Source organism: Tupaia chinensis, unplaced genomic scaffold, assembly GCF_000334495.1.
Source record: "Tupaia chinensis unplaced genomic scaffold, TupChi_1.0 Scaffold148801_1, whole genome shotgun sequence".
In the NCBI taxonomy this organism is placed as follows: Eukaryota; Metazoa; Chordata; class Mammalia; order Scandentia; family Tupaiidae; genus Tupaia; species Tupaia belangeri.
The window spans coordinates 299,687-318,703 of record NW_006208648.1 but is presented as its reverse complement, the minus strand read 5'-3'; the positions used below and the strand labels follow the sequence as shown (position 1 = coordinate 318,703).

Genomic DNA, 19,017 nt, shown 5'->3' with positions numbered 1-19,017 from the left:
GGGTCAGCAGGTGGTGTGGTGGTTAGGGCACAGGCTCCATATGGCCGACACCATGGTTTAAGCCCTGAAACCACTGGCAACCTGAAAAACACATTAAACAAGTGTGTGCGTGCGTGTGCGCTCAAAATCCCAAGAAGAGACTTGAGGAGAAGGGATTATGGCAACATGGCCATCTACCCTGGGGGTAGTTTCTCACTTTCCCTTTCTCTCTGGCGAGTGCACATCCCTAAGGCAAAAAATGTTTTAAAAATTTTATTTATTTATTATTATTAGCTTTCAGATTTGCTACAGGACACGTGCACTCACCAGAGAGAGGCAGAGAGAGAGAGGAAAAGTGAGAAAGGTAGCCGCCAGGTCCGGGGTTCAAACTGTGGTTAGCCATGTGGGAGTCCAGCACCTTAATCACTACACCACCTGCTGGCTCCAAGTTGAAGTAGCTTAAAAAATGAAAATAAAAAGGAGGAGGCCCTCTACCGGATGACTTACTTGCTGAGCTTGCTATATTATCAAACAGAAGTGTGTTCCCTGGGGGAGAGCCGGGTATTGGGGAGACTAGAGAAGGGAAGTTGAGCACTGAGCACGGGGTGTCAGGAGAGCTTGGTGTATGAGTGCTCACAGGGCAGGTGATGGAGCTCGAGTAGTTGGAGCTAACGCTGGAGCTCTGCGGGCATCTGCCCCAGTTGTAAGGGTTTGTACTTTATCTTTCAGGCCAAGGACCCTGAAACTTTACAAGTATAGTGTATCTGTTGCTTATGTAGCCACAGAAAACAGATACAAAATATATGCTTGTGGTCAAATGTTGCAAATGGTTTTTTCCAAATTTATTAACTTTGTTGTTTTCCCATGTAAGTTTTACAGTGTTATGTTATCAAATCTGTCAAACTAAAATAAATACACAGATATAGGAAACGCTTAAAACCTTGCTACTGAGAAGCTGTGAGCCCGGACCAGGAGTTGCAGGTCCCTGGGGAAGCTGTTGGAAATGCAGAGCTCTCCTGGCCCAGACTTCCTGCTGCAGGTCACCAGGCTCCCTGGCGCCCCGCACACGGAACGCCCACATGCCTGCTCTGCTCTCTGTACCTGAGATGATGTTGCACTGAACTACCAGGAAGCCTGGACCGAATTAACATATTTAAATACCACAGGGAAAATTTGAAACCTAGCCCCCCATTTTTTTTTTTTTTTAAGAGAGGTTTTTGCTACAGGGTGCATGTGCTCACTGGAAAGACAGAGCCAGAAAGTGAAAAATCACCCCCTGGGGGTGTGGCCATGCCGAAATCCCTGCTCCATTTTCCTCTCGGGATTTTGGGTGCACACACACATACGTGCCTGGCATGAGTTTTAGACCACTGGGTCCGGGACTCAAACCATGACTGACTATGCGGGAGTCCAGCGATGTAACCATGACGCCATCTTCTGGCTCCCCACCCCCCCAGATTTTGTAAGTTTGTTTCTTTTGAGAGAGGAGCGCAGAAACACCCTGGGTAGAGTCGGCCCCAGTCAGCAGGACTGTGAGTGTGCATGCCCAGCATGAAGGGCCACCGGGGAGCCAAACCCTGACCCTCCACGTGGCCTGCCGCACTACAGAGTGATCTGCCACCACTCAGCATAGCGCTTGGCCCACCAGGCTTTTTGTTTTGTTTAAGAGAGATTTTTGCTGTAGGGCCCATGTGCTCTTCAGAAAAACAGAGACAGACAGAGAGTCAGAAAGCGAGAAATCACTCTCTGGGGGGGATGACCACGCTGCAATCCCTTCTCCTCTGTTCTCAGGATTTGGGGCATGCACGCAGCACACACACCCAGCATTAAGTTGCTGGGTCTGGGACTCGAACCACCATTGACTACGTGGGAGTCCAACGATGTAACTATTACACTATGTGTTGTTCCCATCTCACCTAGTTTTTAAAGCATTAAACTTTTTAAAAAGAGTCAAACTATAAAGAGTAAAACCTGCAAAAAATTGTCAGATGGTACATGTGCTTACTAGGAGAGACAGAACCTCCCCTGTGGGCACGGTCTCCCTGCGGTTCCTGCTCCTCATCTCTCCCTCCTTTTCAGGATTTTGGGTACACACACACGCACCCAGTGCGTTTCTCATGCTGCCAGGTCTGGGATTCAAGCCGCGGAGTTGGCCATGTGGGACCCAGCGCCCTTAACCACCAAGCTGCCGGCTGGCCCATGGTCAGGGTTTCCCTGTCGGCTCCACTTGCAGCACTGTGGTTCAGTCCCTGACCCGGTGGCGTGTGCACCCATAGGAGCCTGCTGGAAGTGCTGTGCCTCCGTGCCTGCCCAGACCTACCGAGTCAGCATATTTAACAAGATCCCTAGGTGAGTCACTTATGTCCCCAGAACAAGTCAAGATAGAAACCAGTCTCACAGCCTAACACGGGAAGTGACACCCCATGGCTTCTGCCCTGTACTCTGTCACAGAGGCCACTCCATGTGAGAGGCATCTTCACACAAGGGCAGGGACAGCAGGAGGCAGAGAGGACGGGCAGAGCACCCCGAGGTGGAGAGCAGTTAGGCTCCCGGGGCAGTGCAGGACAGGTAAGATGGGCGTGTGATTGAGCAGTGTCCGTGGAGAGACCTTTTTCTGACATTTTTATTGTGAAGATGTTCAAAACCAAAGTTGAAAGGATTGTAAGTGAGCACCCAGTTACTGCTACTTCCCTCCATAGGTTGCATTTTATTTGTTTTATCTTACCTGTACATCTTACTTTTTGGATGCATTTCAATCAGATGCATCGATTTGAAAGACATTGTCAAACCTAAAATTAGGAAGATGGTGTCAGTGGGAGTGAGGGGTGTGGGGGAGCTTGATTCTGAGGTTTTAGCATTTCCCGTATGTAGGAATCAAAAGGAAGAGGAACAGATTTTTACAGGAAAATAATGGTTGAGGGTTTTTGGGTTTTTTTTAAGTATTATTTTTATTTAACTTTATTTATTTTAGTTTGACCAGAGAGGAACAGAGCACAAGAGCGAAAGTGAGAAAGCAAGCCACCAGGTCTGGGACTTGAACCGTGGTCAGCCATGTGGGAGTCCAGCGCCATTAACCACCACGACACCTGGTGGCCCCTTGGTTGAGTTTCAGACCAAGAGAACTAATGACTGGTTAAAAGGAATTAAGAACATTGCAAAGACTGGAAGAGTTGGCGTGCCACCTTTATTTCATTTCTGCACTTGATCTCGGCTGAGAGGCCGAGCCGCCCATCTCTCCATCACTCCGGAGGCCAATCAGGGCAGTCTCCAGGTGCCAAGCTTTGGATGCAGGTGAATGTTGATGTCAGAGAGCTTTGTGATTTTCTGCTTTTGCTTCGGTTTCTTTTTAGTTTTGCCATAGGCTGTGTGGACTTACTGGAGGGAGAGAGAAAGAAACCACCTCCCAGGAAGTGGATGGCCATGTTGTGGACAATTCCTTCTCCTCCATTCTCCTCTCGGGATTTTGGGCATGCATGCACGCACTCCTGACATGTTTTTCAAGCTGCCGGGTCTGGACTCAAACTGTAGATTCAGCCATGTGGGGTCTAGCTGCCTGCCCCTGCTTTGGTTTCTATCTCTCTCTCTCTCTCTCTCTCTCTCTTTTGCTGTAGGCACGTGTGTTTGCCAGAGAGAAGCAGAGAGGGAAGGTGAGAAATCACCCCCCAGGGTGGATGGCCACATAGCAATCCCTTCTCCTTTATTCTCGTTTCGGGATTTTGACCACGCACACCTGTTGTGATTTTCAAGCTGCCGGGTCTGGCTTGAACCATGGTGGGCCTTGTGAGAGTCCAGCCCCATAACAACCATGCCGCCTGCTGGGCCCACTGCTTTGGTTTCTTAATGTTGAATTTTAGCCTTTGTTGGCATTCGGCTCAGGCTGAGGAGGGAGGTGGGTGATGGAGGTAGAGATTTGCGAGCCGTCAGATACGGGCATAACCGAGCTACACTCCGGGTACTGTCTCTGGGAGAGACCTCTGGAACCAGGATGGGGATGGAGAGAGGATACTTGGAAGCAGATGGGCCTTGGGGAGACGGGCAGTGCCAGTCAAGCGAGGACCCAGTTACTTTGGAGCAAGTGATCTTGAGAAATGAGATGTGGTTGGATTTGGCAATGAAAAAGATGGTTTTTATTTCAGTGGTGCAAATCCGAAATGGTATTAAAAGAATGAATGGGGATCAGCAGATGGCATGGAGGTTAGGGTGGCTAGACCCCACATGGCAACAGTGTGGTTCAAATCCCAGACCCACTGATTTGAAAAATCACACACATGCCGGGCATGTGTGTGGGCATGCCTAAAATCCAGAGAGGATGGAGAAGGGGTTCCCATGTGGCTATTCCCCTGGGGGGTGGTTCTCATGTTCCCGCTCTGTCTCCCTGCCCCTCTCCAATGAGCACACGTCCCTATGGCAAACTAGCAACAACAACAAAAACAATAACGAACGGGCAATTTGGATAGAAGGCACCAGCGTAAATGTAAAGAAGTTTTCAGTAAGTGAGAAAATGGTTACTTGACTAGGAACCAGAATTCAGGGAAGAATTTTTATAAAAAATATTCATTTAATTCCAATTGTTATTATTATTATATTTGATTTCCCAGGCGGCTCTAGCAAGCCACCTGCTCCAGGACTCAGACCGCGGTCTGCCATGTGGGATCCAGCACCTTTGGCTGCTTTACCACCTCCCGGCCCGGGGAGAATTTTTATGGTTAGATGGCTAAAGTGTATTTGTGAGCAGAGAACGAGCTTACCAAAAAGATGCCAAAAGGGCTAACTTGTGGCCTGGTTAAAGTGCTTGGACCCCACATAGCTGACTTTGTGGTTCAAGTCCTGGACCCAGCAGCTTGAAAAAACATGTAGGTCCATGCACATGCATGCTCAAAATCCCAAAAGGAGGGAGAGATGCAGAAGGGATTGCGTGTGACCGTGCCCCATGGGGATGCCTTCTTGCTTCCCCTCTCTCTCTCATTCTTTCTAGCAAGTGTACGTACACTCTGGCAAAATTAGAAGGATAACAAAGGCGTGAACAGAAGGATGGGGTGAGTATGGGGAAAACAGCTCCAGGAAGTGAGGGATAGATTTCTTCCCCGCTAGAGGGGAAAAAGTACGATTGGAGTTGGAGGGAGGGATGTTGGATGAGGTAGCAGCTGTTGGTCTTGGGGCAGGAGGCCCTGTGATCTGAGACTAAGCGGAACAGGCGGGGATGTCGGAGAGTTGGCAGGGTAGGTGTTTGAACCAGGTGCTGAGGTGCAGGAGATGGTTGAGAAATGGAAGGGTTCCGAACGAGATAGAAAAAAAGATTCCTGATGGGACCAGCAGGTGGCGCTGAGGTCGAGGCCGCTGGACCCTGCGTGACTGGCAGCGCGAGTGCTGGTCCTGGGAGCTGGTGTCTCAGTTTCCCTCTCTTATTTCTCTGTCTCTGTGTCTCCCTGATGAGCTCATGTGTCCTATAGCAAAACTTTAAAAAATTGTGATGAGGATCAATACAGAAGCCAAAAGTGATTATTTATTTATGTATACTTAGTTTATAGGGTTCCCTGGGATCATTTCCTGTGAAGCCAAGTGCTGTTTTATAGAAATAGTGCACGGAGGGGCTCTGAGCTACAGACTCATTGTCACTGAGGATATTTTTAGATTTGCCCCATTTTTTCCTAACGGAGAAAATAAAACGAGGTGAAGGCAGCCTTTTTTTTTTAAATTAAGACAATAGAAATTAATAATGCTTACTTCTTCTAGGATATTCTTTTTTCCATTTTTAAAAATGATAATATAATTGCAAATAGCAGATTTCCCCCTTCTTAGGGTGTACAGTTCCGTAATCGTTACCATGTAGGTGTTGACCTGTCGGGGCTGGCAGGAGGCATGGTGGTCACAGGCACTAGACTCCCACATGGGTGACTAGTTGAAGTCCTGGACCTGGTAGCTTGCTTTTTCAGTTTCTCTCTCTCTCTGGTCAAATAAATAAATACAATAAATTCTTTAAAAATGATTATTTAATTTTATTTGTTATTATTTTGTAATTTGACCAGAGAGCGGGAAAGTGAGAAGGCAAGCTGCCAGGTCTGGAACTCAAACCACAGTTCACCATGTGGGACTCCAGTGCCCTTGACCGCCATACCACCTGCTGGTCCCAAATTAAAAAAAAGAAAGGAAAATATCGATCTATCTTGTCTTTATTATTTTAAGTTTGTTTTTTTTTTTGTTTTTTTTTTTTTTTTTTTTTTGCCGTAAAGTGTGTGCAATAGCTGGAGTGAGACAGAGAGAGGAAGTGGGGAGTCACGCCCTGACCCCGAGATGTCTACGTTACAGACCCTTTTCCATCTGCTCTTGGGGTCTGGGGCACGCATGTACAGGCACTTGGCATGTTTTTTAAGCTCCCAGGTCCAGGGCTCGAACTGTGGAGTCGGCCATAAGGGATCCAGTGTCTTAACCATCACATCACCTACTGGCCCGATCTGTCTTTTAAAAAAGAGAATTCTAGGATAAGAATTTAAGATTTGGGCCAGTTCTGGCCTGGCTCCAAGGCAGCGGGCTCCCACATGGGCTAGCCCTGTGGTTCAAGTCTCAGATCCAGCAGCTTGAAAAACACATTTGACACACGTGCATGCCCTGAATCCAGGCAGGGTGGAGAAATGCAGGAGAAAAGATTGCAGTGTGATTATTCCTCAGAGAGCACTTCCCCCCATCCCGCTCTCTCTCTCTCTCTCTGTCTCTCTGTGAGCATATTGCAAGATTAAAAAAGAGTTTAAGAAGATTCAGTGAATCTTAAAAAAATTGTGTGCTACAGAGATGTGCAATGATTGAATGTAAATAATAAATTATAAAAAAATTACAAATTAAAGAATACTTTATTTAGAAGTTTAAAGGATCATTCATTTAATTTTATTTATCATTTTAAAAAGATAATTATTTACTTAGTTCCATTTGTTATTATTATTTTTTAATTTGACCAGAGAGAGACAAAAGAGAGAGAAAAAGGGAAAGCGAGACAGCAAGCCGCCAGGTCCGAGCCTCAAACTGCGGTCAGCCCTGTGGAAATCCAGCTCCTTTAACCACCATGCCACATGCCAGCCCCCCTTATTATTTTCTAAGAGAGGCTTTTGCTCTAGGACGTGTGTGCTCTCCAAAGAGGGAGAGACAAAGAGACAGAAAGTGAGAAATCACCCCCCAGAGTTGTGTGCTGGGGATGGACAGTGGTCAGTGGCCCCATGTTTGTATTTTGGCTGGAGGGTGCATACACTCATATGAGACGGAGAGAAAGAGCACGCCCCCGGTGGGGACTAGCTATACTGTAACCCATGCTGTGTCCCATGGGGGGACGTGCACACGCGCCCCGCATGTTCAACCTCTGGGGCTTGGATTCCAGCTGTAGGTGGTCATGTGGGCTCTGGCTTCCTGAGCACGGTGCTTAAACTGCGCTGTATTACACCCCGCGTTACGCCAGTGAGCACTCCTTCTTGGCTTCTTAACTCTTCTGCAACCCGTTGTTTTTGCTTCATTTTGAGAGGTTTTTGTTATAGGGTGTGTGCGCTTGCCAGAAAGACAGAGAAAGAAAGAGAGACAGAAAGCGAGAAATCACCCCCCAGGGGGATGGCCACGCCGCAGTCCCTTCTCCTCCATTCTCCTCTCGGGATCCTGGGCACGCACACGTACGCACCTGCCCATTTTTTTAAATTAAGAATTATTTAATTTTATTAAGTATTATTTATTATTTTTAAAAGAATTATTTGTTTAATTTTACTTATCATTTTCTGTTTTTTTTGTTTGTTTGTTTAATTTGATGGGGGCGGGGGGGGGGGGAATGAGAAAGCAAGTTGCCAGGTTTGGGATTTGAACTGTGGTTGACTATATGGGAGTCTAGCATGTTAACTACCATGCTACCTGCTGGCTCCAATTATTTATTTATTATTTTATTTTCTTAGTTTTTAGAGAGAGATTTTTGACATGGGGCACCTGTGCTCACTGTAGAGATAGAGACAGAGAGACAAAAAGCAAGAAACAATCCCTCAGGGAAGATGGCCTTTATGAACTCCTTTATGTATCTTTTGGCACAATGACATTGGCATAATGCCAACCAGAGGTGTGGTAGTTTAGGGGGCTGAATCCCCCATGGCTGACTTCAAGATTCTGGACCCAGTGGTCTGAGAAACGTGGTGGGTGTGGGTGTGTGAGTGCCCCAACTCTCAAAAGGAAGGAGAGATGAGAAGGGATTGTGGTGTGACCATTCCCCATAGGGGATTGCTCTCTCACTTTCCTTTTCTGTTGGTCTCTCTGTGTTTCTCTTTGGGGTGTATGTGCCCCTGGCAAAAATTAAAAACAAAACAGGCTTTTACTAGATCAATAGGAGTTTTATGCTAGGGCATGCAACTTAGCATGTAATATATCTATCACAATGATAAGTGTTTTTTGTTTTCTTTTTTAGAGAGAGAAATTTTTGCTGTAGGGCATGTGTGTTTGTTAGAGAGAGACAGACAGACAGACAGACAAAAAGTGAGAAATCACCCCCTGGGGGTGAGGAGGATGGCCACGCGCAATTCCTTTTCCTCTAGTCTCGTCTTGGGATCTTGAGCATGCACATACATGCGCTTGGCATGAGTTTTAAGTCACCGGGTCTGGGATTTGAACTGTGGTCGACTAAGTGGGAGGCTGGCGACATAACCATTACACTATCTGCAGGCCCCAATAAGTGGTTTTATAATGGAGTTCTTTTGCTTTTACTGTTGCTTTCTACTTTTGATACTTATAACCTGCCCTTATCAGTCTCAGAATGCTGTAAGAATGTTATTACAAGTGAACTTATTTTTCTCTTTATCTTAGGAGGAGCCAGCATATCCAGGCTATAATTCTAATTACTGGAATTCTTCTGCACGGCCCAGGGCTCCGTACCCAAGTACATATCCTGTAAGACCAGAATTGCAAGGCCAGGTATGGTTTAAAATCGACAGAACTGGTCTGAATTTTTTCATAATGAATTGGTTTATTTCAGAACCTGTGGGGATTTCTGGTAGTGATCTGGACTTTTTATTTATTTATTTATTTATTTTGCTATAGGGCACATGCACTTGCCAGAAAGACAGAGAGAGACAGAGAGACAGAAAGCGAGAAATCCCCCCTGGGGGGTGGGGGTTGGCCACATCGCAATTCCTTCTACTCCATTCTCCTCTCGGGATCTTGGGTACACACACACATGTGCCTGGCATGAGTTTAAGCCCCCGGATTTGGGACTCAAACCATGGTCAACTACGTGGGAGTCCACTGACATAGCTATTGTGCCAATTGCTGGTCCTGTTTTTTTTTTTCAATTATTATTTTTTAAATTTTAACTTTATTTATTTATTTATTTAAATTTGACCAGAGAGGGACAGAATAAGAGAGAGCAGGAAAGTGAGAAAGCAAGCCTCCAGGTCTGGGACTTGAACCTTGGTTGGCCATGTGGAAATCCAGCGCCCTTAACCACCACACCCACCTGTTGGCCCCTATTTGATAGGTTTTATAAATCTTTTTTTTTTTTTTTGAGAGAGATTTTTGCTATGGAGCATGAGTGCTCGCTGGAGACACGTAGAGAGAAAGCGAGAAATTGCCCTCCAAGGGTGATTTCTATGCCACAATCCTATCTCTCGGGATTTTGGACACACACATGCACCCAGCATTGAGTTGTAAGCCGCTGGGTCCAGGACTCGAACCTCAGTCCACTACATGGGAGTCCAGTGGCATAACTATTATGCCATCTGCTGGTCCCAGATTTTATAAAATCTTAAAAATTCTAATTCAGAAATAGCCCTAATAAACCAAGAATGCATAATTTCAAGCTTTTTTATTCCCCGAGGCTGTGTAATTTACATCCATCTTTTTTTTTAAATAATTATTTTATTCATTTATTTAATTTTCATTTGACCAGAGAGAGAGAGAGCAAGAGAGGGAAAGTGAGAAAGCAAGCCACCAGATCCGGGACTTGATCCATGGTCGGCCATGTGGGAGTGTCCAGCACCTTAACCATCACGCCACCTGCTGGTCCAACATCCATCTCTTTTTAAGAATTACTTAATTGTATTCATCATTATTATAATTTTTAAATTTGCTACAGAGCATGTACACTCACCAGAGAGAGAGAGTGTGTGTGTGAGAGAGAGAAAGCAGGCCACCAGGTCTGGGACTTGAACCGCGGTTGGCCATGTGGGAGTCTAGCACCCTACCACCGTGCCACCTGTGGGCCCCCACCCATTTCTCTAGAAGCTGTAAACGTGGCTGCGGCCAGTCCTGGAGGTCGGCTAGCCTGCTGTGCTCCTGGTGCGCTCCACGGCTATGCAGGTCTCAGGGCAGACGTGGGAATCAGACGTCCCTTATTTTTCAGTCTCGCTCTGCAGCAGGGTGTTGAGAGCAGCGTGCAAGCGGGTCACGGAGCAGGGTGTGAGAAACACGGAAGGCACGTGCGCAGAGGCTGTGTCTCCAGACGCATAGGATACAGTCTCACCATCCATTCATAGTGTCGCGTCTGGGTCAGTTTTGGGGGAGTAGCATGCACCCCTTGTACAGTTTGCGTGAAAGTGCGTTTGCTCCTGCCGTCTCCGGGTTGATGGGCTCGGTCCGTGATGGGCTTCGTGAGGCTTTCTCTGAGCTCCTCAGACCAGCAGAGTTGCTGCTGCTTTGCTCCGTCCTTCCTCCCCACCTCCTCCTGGGGGCCCATGGCACCTCCTCCGCTGGCCGTGGCCCGGGCTCTGCAGTGGTGCCAGGACGCGTCTGTGACCGCACTGCGCTTCGCCGAGGACGGTCCAGGTGCTCTGTAGACGGTGGGGCGGGCTGGGACTGGCCCGAGGACGGTCCAGGTGCTCTGTAGACGGTGGGGCGGGCTGAGGCTGGCCCAAGGATGGTCCAGGTGCTCTGTAGACGGTGGGGTGGGCTGGGACTGGCCCGAGGACGGTCCAGGTGCTCTGTAGACGGTGGGGCGGCTGGGACTGGCCTGAGCTCATCCTTAACAAAGGCGCCAGGGACCACAGGCCGGCACCATTCTTCCGCTCCACGGCCTTCGGTAACCTTGGTTGTTTGGAAGAAGGCGTGAACTCAGGAAGGATTTCAGTCAGAAAGTATTCGTAGGTCAACACACAGGTCTCCAGCCGTGTGCCCCGTTACTTGGTTCTTCGTCTCAGCCTCCTTCTCTCGATTCCTGTTTTTCAGAGTGTGAATTCTTACACAAACGGAGCATATGGTGCACCGTACCCTCCTGGCCCTGGGGCGAATGCCGCCTCGTACTCTGGGGCGTACTATGCACCTGGATACACTCAGACCAGTTACTCTACCGAAGTTCCCAGCACTTACCGTTCACCTGGCAATAGCCCAAGCCCGGTCTCCCGGTGGCTGTACCCACAGCAGGACTGTCAGACTGAGGCGCCCCCTCTCAGGGGCCAGGTTCCGGGGTACCCTGCTTCACAGGTGAGCAGTTTTCTGTTGGGGGGAGACAATTTAGCCTCCGCCTCTTGGGCTGTGAACAGTCTGAGGTTCAGGGCGAGGCTCACTGTCTATGCTAGTGCTGAAGTAAGGGCACACTCAGCCTTGGTGACCTCCTACTGGCGGTTGCGAAGGGAGGGACTGCTTTCATTTATTTATGTCCGCAGAGAGATTTATCCTACAGGGCGCACGCACTTGCTGGAGAGACAGAGAGAGACAGAAAGTAAGGAATCACCCCCCCGGGGAGATGGCCACACCACAATCCCCTCTCCTCTTTTCTCCTCTCAGGATTTTGGGCACACACACATATGCACCCAGTGTGAGTTTTAAGCAACTGGGTCCGGGACTCGAACCATGGTCAACTATGTGCAAGTCCAGCAACATAGATGTCATTGTGTCATTTGCTGATCCCACTTTTTTTTTTTTTAAAGAATCATTTTATTTAACTTTATTTATTTACTTATTTTAGCTTGACCAGCGGGGACAGAGAGATGAAAAGTGAGAAAGCAAGCTGTCAGGTCCAGGACTCAAACCGCAGTCAGCCATGTGGGAGTCTAGTGCCCTTGACCTCCATTTCATCTCCAGGTCCCACTTATTTACTTTTTTGCGTTTTTCTAGAGGGTACATGTGCTTGCCAGAGAGAGAAGCAAAGAGAGAGAAAGTGAGAAATCACCCTCCAGGGAGACGGCCATGCCACAATTCTTCCTTCTCTATTCTCCTCTTGGGATTTTGGGAACACATGCACAAACACCTGGCATGAGTTACAAGCTGCCAGGTCTGGGACTACAATAGACCAGGTAGGCATCCAGCACCTTAACCACTATGCCATCTGTTGGCTCTTATTTTTTTAAGCATTACTTAGTTGACTACATGGGAGTTCAACGACATAGCCATTACATCAACTGCTGGTCCCTATTATTATTATTTTTAATTTACTATATATCATATGTGCTAGAAAAATTGAGAAACCAAGCCTCCAGGTCTGGGACTCAAACCATAGTCGACAGTGTGGGAGTCCAGCACTTTAACCACTACACCACCTGCTGGCTGCTTTTATTTTGATGTCTGCCTTCCTTATGCCAGTGTTGGCAGTAGATGGATTTTGACTATGGTGCTTGAAAGAGGCCATCATCATCAAATTTTTATACTGAAAATTCTTTTTTTTTTAATTTTAGTTTTTCATTCACTTACTTCAGTTTGACCAGAGAGAGACAGAGAGAGAGAAAGTGAGAAAGCAAGCCACCAGGTCCAGGACTCAAACCATGGTCGGCCATGTGGGAGTGTCCAGTGCCTTAACTACCATGCCACCTGCTGGTTCCCATATACTGAAAATTCTTGAGAGAGTTGTTGTTTGAAAGTTTTCCTATTTTGGGCCAGCAGGTGGTGTGGTGTTTAAGGGCTCTGGACTCCCACATGGCTGACCACGGTTCAAGTCCCAGACTTGGTGGCTTGCTTTCTCACTTTCTCTCTCTCTCTCTCTTATTCTGTCCCTCTCTGGTCAAAGGAAAAAATAAATAAAGTTAAATAAAATAATTATTTAACTAAAAAAATTTTCCTATTTTAACCTGAACACTCTGTAAGTTTATGTTAGTGAATATCCTGTAAAGGATAACCCTGTCTGTCTCTCTGTTCTCATCAGGGGTTCTAAATGTGTCTTCACTTGTTCTTCCCTACCGTGTATCAGCCCATTTGTCTACACTGTCTATGGGACAGACTCATACTGTGCTGTGGCCGTGAATTTTAGGCGTATTGCTTCTGTGTTTGATGGTCACCAGATCTCCCCCTGGTGTCTTTGGAGCCAGGTTTTCTTAGGCCTGGAGAAATGAGTGCGGCTGCGGAGGGTTGCTGTAGCGTAGCCCCAGTGCAGCTGTCGGGTGCTGTGCTGAGCAGGCAGGAAGCATCGCAGAGTGCCCATCCTGGACTCTCTATCCCTTCTCTAAGTTTGGTTTTGTTTTTCATTTTTCTAGCAACGACCAACCTATTTCTTCCTCTCCATCTAGAACCCTGGAATGGCCCTGCCCCAGTATCCCTACGGGGATGGTAGTCGGAGCGTCCCACAGGCAGGACCCGCCGCACGACCACAGGAGGATGCGTGGGCCTCTCCCGGGGCTTACGGCATGGGCGCCCGCTACCCCTGGCCTTCAGCTGCACCCTCAGCCACCCCCGGGGCACTCTACATGACCGAAGGCACTTCTTCGTGGCCTAGCAGTGGCTCCCCTCAGTCACCGCCATCCCCACCACCCCAGCAGCCCAAGGTGAGAGGCCTTGGGAGCCTTGTCCCCTTGATGGTGGGGAACTCTGCGAGCTAACCCTGAGCTGTTCTGCGTAGGCCTAAGATACAGGGGAGCTCATTCCAAACTACACGCTGCCCGGAGCTTTACCTCAGTCCGGTTTCCTTTGTTTCTTAGTTTTCTAATTGGTTTTATTTTTTAGAGAAGGTTTAGGTTCACCTCCTCCTTTTTTTTTTTTTTTTCCCCGAGAGAGATTTTGCTATAGGGTACATGCACTCGAGACGGACAGAAAGGAGACCTCGCTCCTCGGGGTTGGCCATGCCACAGTTCCTTCTCCTCCATTCTCTCGGGGTCTTGGGCATGCACACACACATGCACCTGGCGTGAGGGTCCAGTGATGTAACCACTGTGCCATCTGCTGGTCTCCACATTCTTCTTTTTTGTTTTAGAGATTTTTGCTATGGGGTATGTGTGCTTGCCACGGAGACAGAGAGACAGAAAGTGAGAAATCACTGCCCTCCCCCCAGGAGTGTTGGCCATGCCACAATCCTTTCATGGATGTGGGACTTGAACCATGGTTGACTACATGGGAGTCCCATGGCGGAGCCATTACGCCATCCCCTGTACCTCCACATCCTTTTTTAAGAGAGGTTTTTGCTATAGGGCACGTGTGCTCTCCAGAAAGACAGAGACAGAGGACAGAAAGTGAGAAATCACCCCCCAGGGGGAGGGCCTTGCTGCAATCCCTTCTCCTCCATTCTCCTCTCGGGATCTTGGGCACACACACACACACACACACACACACACACACACACACATGCCCAGCGTGAGTTTAAGCCACCGGGTCCAGGACTCGAACCGTGGTAGACTACATGGGAGTCCAGCGACATCGCCATTACGCTAACTGCTGGTCCCACCACATCCTTCTTTTAAAAGACAGAAAATATCCACTTTCTCTTTGTTGTGATAGTGTCTGAATATTGAATACAATTACAAAGTGCTTTCCTACCTCCCGTGAGCTGTACACGGAAGATAAAGCCAGTGCGAGATAGCTGCAGTGTTAGTGTTCGGGCGCTCAGTCGGATGGACTTGCATATCATGTGGGTATTTCTTTCTAAGCCCCGTGGAGGGATTTTAACTCTTCAGGGGGGAAACTACTTCTTATTTGTTAAGTCACTGGATGGATTGTGACACCTTAAGGTGAGGACGGACTGTGAGGTGTTCAGGACGATGACCTACCTAGGGGCAGGTTCCGACCACTGCACTCAGGAACCCTCTGCCTCCTACCGACAGGGCACTGCCTTTATCTTCTTCAGACTGTGTATTTCTCAAAAGATCATGGAGGGAATGCCCAGTTGTATTGGTGGGGAATCTCTCCTGGACCTTCCTGGCCAGGTACAAGATGTGTGCTAGCAAACCCGATGTCCATGGGTCCCTGTTAAACAGCTCTCTTCCTTCTCTCGCTCTCCCGCTCCAGGAGCCCTCATACCCCTATAGCCAGTCAGATCAAGGCCTGAGTCGGCACAGCTTTCCGTGCAGCGTCCACCAGTACGAGCCCTCGGGGACCATGAACAGTGATCACCCGGAGCTCCTGGATGCCCGAGTCCAGTACAGCGCCGAGCCGCAGCTGTACGGCGGTGCCGCCAGCGACCACCCCAGCAGTGAGGACCAGGGCAGCCATCTCCCCGAGGAGTGCCTACCTGCACAGGAAAGTACGCCTCCAGGGATTAAGAAAATCATCCACGTGCTGGAGAAGGTCCAGTACCTCGAACAAGAAGTAGAAGAGTTCGTGGGGAAAAAGACAGACAAAGCGTACTGGCTCCTCGAGGAGATGCTGACCAAGGAGCTTCTGGAACTGGATTCGGTTGAAACTGGGGGCCAGGATTCGGTCCGGCAGGCCAGAAAGGAGGCCGTTTGTAAGATCCAGGCCATACTGGAGAAATTAGAAAAGAAAGGGTTATGAAAGGATTTAGAACAAAACAAAAGCCTGTTACTAACTTGGCCAAAGAACTCTTGCTTTTGGTTAATTACCCTCTTTTTGAAATGCTTGTTGACAAGAAGCAATACATTCCAACTTTCCTTTGGTTTAAAACTTGAAAAACTGGCAAAGGAATGGAAGAACATTTTAGTTCTGAGTTGTTTTCGGTTTTCAGACGAATGAATGTAATAGGACACTGTGGAGTTACTGATATTGCCAAGCAGACTCACTCCTTGCGCGATCTGTGGGTATTTGCAAGCTGCTTCTTCCCAGCAGGAGGGGAATATGCTTTATGTAACAGGCTTATCTGAGACCTGCCAGATGAGACTGGAGAAAAGCGGAGACCAGCAGGCCGTGTTCTCCGACATCTGGACTGTCATGTGTCTGTACATCGTGACTGCTTTCAGCGTGCACCCTGTGTAAATTACAGCTTCGAGTCTAGCCTTCTTGGACTGTTTCGTTTTGTTATTTGCAGTTCACAAATATAGTATTATTCTCTATTTCTTGGTACATTTTGTAGTAATATGTTTAATATAATTATTCAAGAGACTATATTGACAGCCGGATGGCATTGCCATTGAATGTGTACCTTTCCAGCACTTGACCACGTTGCAGTGCAGTGAGTTCTTGAGGTCAGTCGCCTCCCCTTTTGTACAGCCCGTTAGATTAGAGTTTTCATCCTCCTTCCGTGGTGGTAGTGAGAAGTAAGTAGGAAATGGCATTGACATAAGGACGAGAATGTTCGTGGACGCTTTTCTTTTCTGCTTTTTAAATTGTATTTGTATAAAGATCCACTCTAAAATCGCCTTTTCTTTTTAAACAAAGTGTAATTATCTCCTCGCGGTTGCTGCTTCCATAGAGCACGGTGATACAGATGAAAAATGAAATGCCACAGTGAGTAGAAGTCTTGACTACGAAAAGTAACGGGTGTGATCGTTTGGTGGTAATGCTGTTCTCAAGCTGCAATGCTGGTTTCACCATCAAGGCCCTTATCGGCAGATTTCAGCTCAACTTCTGGTTGGGAGCAGGGCAGAATGGGATTTGAGCTCAGGGAATGGGTTAGCCATAGTTAGGTTGGGTACTTATTCTCTTCTTTTAAAGGTATGCCCACATTTCTCCTCACCTCCCTAGAATACATTGCGTGGACAGGCTTGCCTGTTCCATACAAAGTTGTTCCTTACTGTAGGTGACAGTCCATTTGGACCCAGACTCAAGGAAGGGATACTGAAAGGGTCTCAGCTGGCCCTGTCCGAGAAGCTTAGCTCTATTGGCATATTACGAAACACACTTAGTAAATGCTTGGGTTTTACATCTGCGGGGAGGTCCAGGGTGCCGTGTCGGTTACTGGAAAAGCAACTACTTCCTAACAGGTCCATGTGGTTTTCTGTCCAGGTTGCCAGGCCATTTATTGATACTAAAGCTGTCAGCCATTTTTCTCCACTCAGAAACAAACTAAACCAATACAAATAAATCCCCGACGAGAAGAAAGGTAGTAAAAATCCCGCCTGGATCTTACGATTAGGATGAGTGATTTTGCAGGGTAATATGGTAATAACTTTGTTCTAGGATTTTCGTTTATGCCCTTAGATAGGGATATTTTAAAAAGGCTTGTCTGTGAAAATTACAAAATTTTACTTGAGACTACAGTGTAAAAGGTGGAAAACTGTAAAGCTAAGTTACCAGAGAGGCGATGAGTGAGCCAGAGGAGAACACCGCTAACAGTGCCCAAGATGCCAGTTTCCGCGAAGTCTTGATTTATATATGACTTACACGTGTTATTTATATACATTATACACATATATACGATGTGTGTTGTGTTTTCTAAGAATTATTTTTAAAATTTTCGAGATGATTTTAGATTTGCAAGAGAGTCGTAGAAATAGTACAGAGCTCCCGTGTGCCGTCTGCCCGCCTTCCCTGGTACCGTCTCACGTAACCACAGAACATTTGTGAAAATGAAGCAATTAACCTTGATACAATACTGTGAACTGAAAACAGAGAGTTTAAAAAGTAGAGATTCTATTAGCTTCTTTGCCAATGTCCTATTACCGTTCTACAACCCGACCCAGGGTCTTGTGTTCAGTTGTCACGTCTCTGATGTGCCCTCCCGTCTGTGACCAAGGGTTGCAGCGGAAGCGGCCCGGTGGTGTACTGTTTTCCTGGTGTCGCTGACCTGGACTACCATGCCAGGTGCCTACTAGGGTTCTCTACTGTGAACGTCACTGTGTTTTCCTTCGTAATTACTGCAGATCTGCTGGAGATACTTTGAGACTATGCAAATGTCCTGTTTCCGCTTAAACTCTCGCCCACGCGTTTTCCTCTGCGTTGGCAGACCCTGCTTGTGGTGGTTACCATCGTGGTGTTCTGATAGTGATGTTCTCTCTCTTGCTTTCTTTCCACAGTTGTTCATTGGACTTCTTCTATAGGAGAGTTGTGACTTCTGGATTTATATTTTAATTATAAGATATTCAGGATAAGTACAAACATAGAACTTAAATATGTAAACCATGTTAAAATGATTCCAAATACATTAACAAAGAAAAGCCAATGGAGTTGATAACCTGTCTCAGAAAATAGGATGAACTTAAAGATACAACTTGTACTGAATAGGGTAGACCTGGTTCGACTGTTGACCTAATTTTGACTTCAGACTGAATTCAAAATTTTCTTGTAATTTTACATCTGGATTTTTAAAAAGTGTCAAAATTTACAGTACTTTGTCAAAACCTTGAATAAAGCATCTGAGACCTGGCATGATGAACACAACTGTGTTTTCTTTCTCATAAGCTCCTATTGTTCTGAATGCAAATGTGAATATATAAATATTTAGACGGATAAGCCCCAGTGCGATGCCTTGGGGAGGCATTGTGCTGGTCTCTCCATGTTGGTGCAGAATCCTTCTAAATGCTTTGGAAAATGGTGTTTTGGTGGGAGCTGGCAGATGGTGTAGTGGTTAAGGTGCTGCATGCCCACATGGTTGACCACAGTTTGAGGCCCAGACTTGGTAGCTTGAAGTCAGTCCTGGCACATCTGCATGCATGTCCAAAGTCCCAGGAGGAGGAGGATAGAGGAGAAGGGTTTGCAGCCATTCCCCCAGGGGGTGATTTCTCTTACCCGCTCACCGCCTCTGTCTCCTCTGGCGTGAATGCACAGGCCCTTTGGCAAAAACCTTTAAAAAAAAAAAATGAGATCTTGAAAACAGTTCTTTAAGGACCAGCAGTTGATGTAATGGCTATGTCGCTGGACTCCCATGTAGTTGACTGTGGTTTGAGTCCTGGACCCGGTGGCTTAAACTCATGCTGGGTGCATGTGCGTGCGTGCCCAAGATCCCAAGAGGAGAATGGAGGAGAAGGGATTATGTGGCCATCCCCCCTGCGGGGTGATTTCTTG

At 47.3% G+C, this 19,017-nt stretch overlaps 1 protein-coding gene across 1 annotated transcript; it reads left to right on the top strand.

Annotated features, from left to right (window-relative positions):
- Positions 1–8,793: 8,793 nt before the first annotated feature.
- BAG4 (BAG cochaperone 4) lies at positions 8,794–18,388 on the top strand (the record flags this gene model as incomplete). The annotated part of the gene is given in 4 exon segments (XM_014585069.2): positions 8,794–8,901; positions 11,149–11,403; positions 13,419–13,673; positions 15,127–18,388. Coding segments are annotated over 4 exon segments (1,104 nt in total), but the record flags the coding sequence as incomplete, so codon positions are not given.
- Between the last annotated feature and the right edge of the window lie 629 nt (positions 18,389–19,017).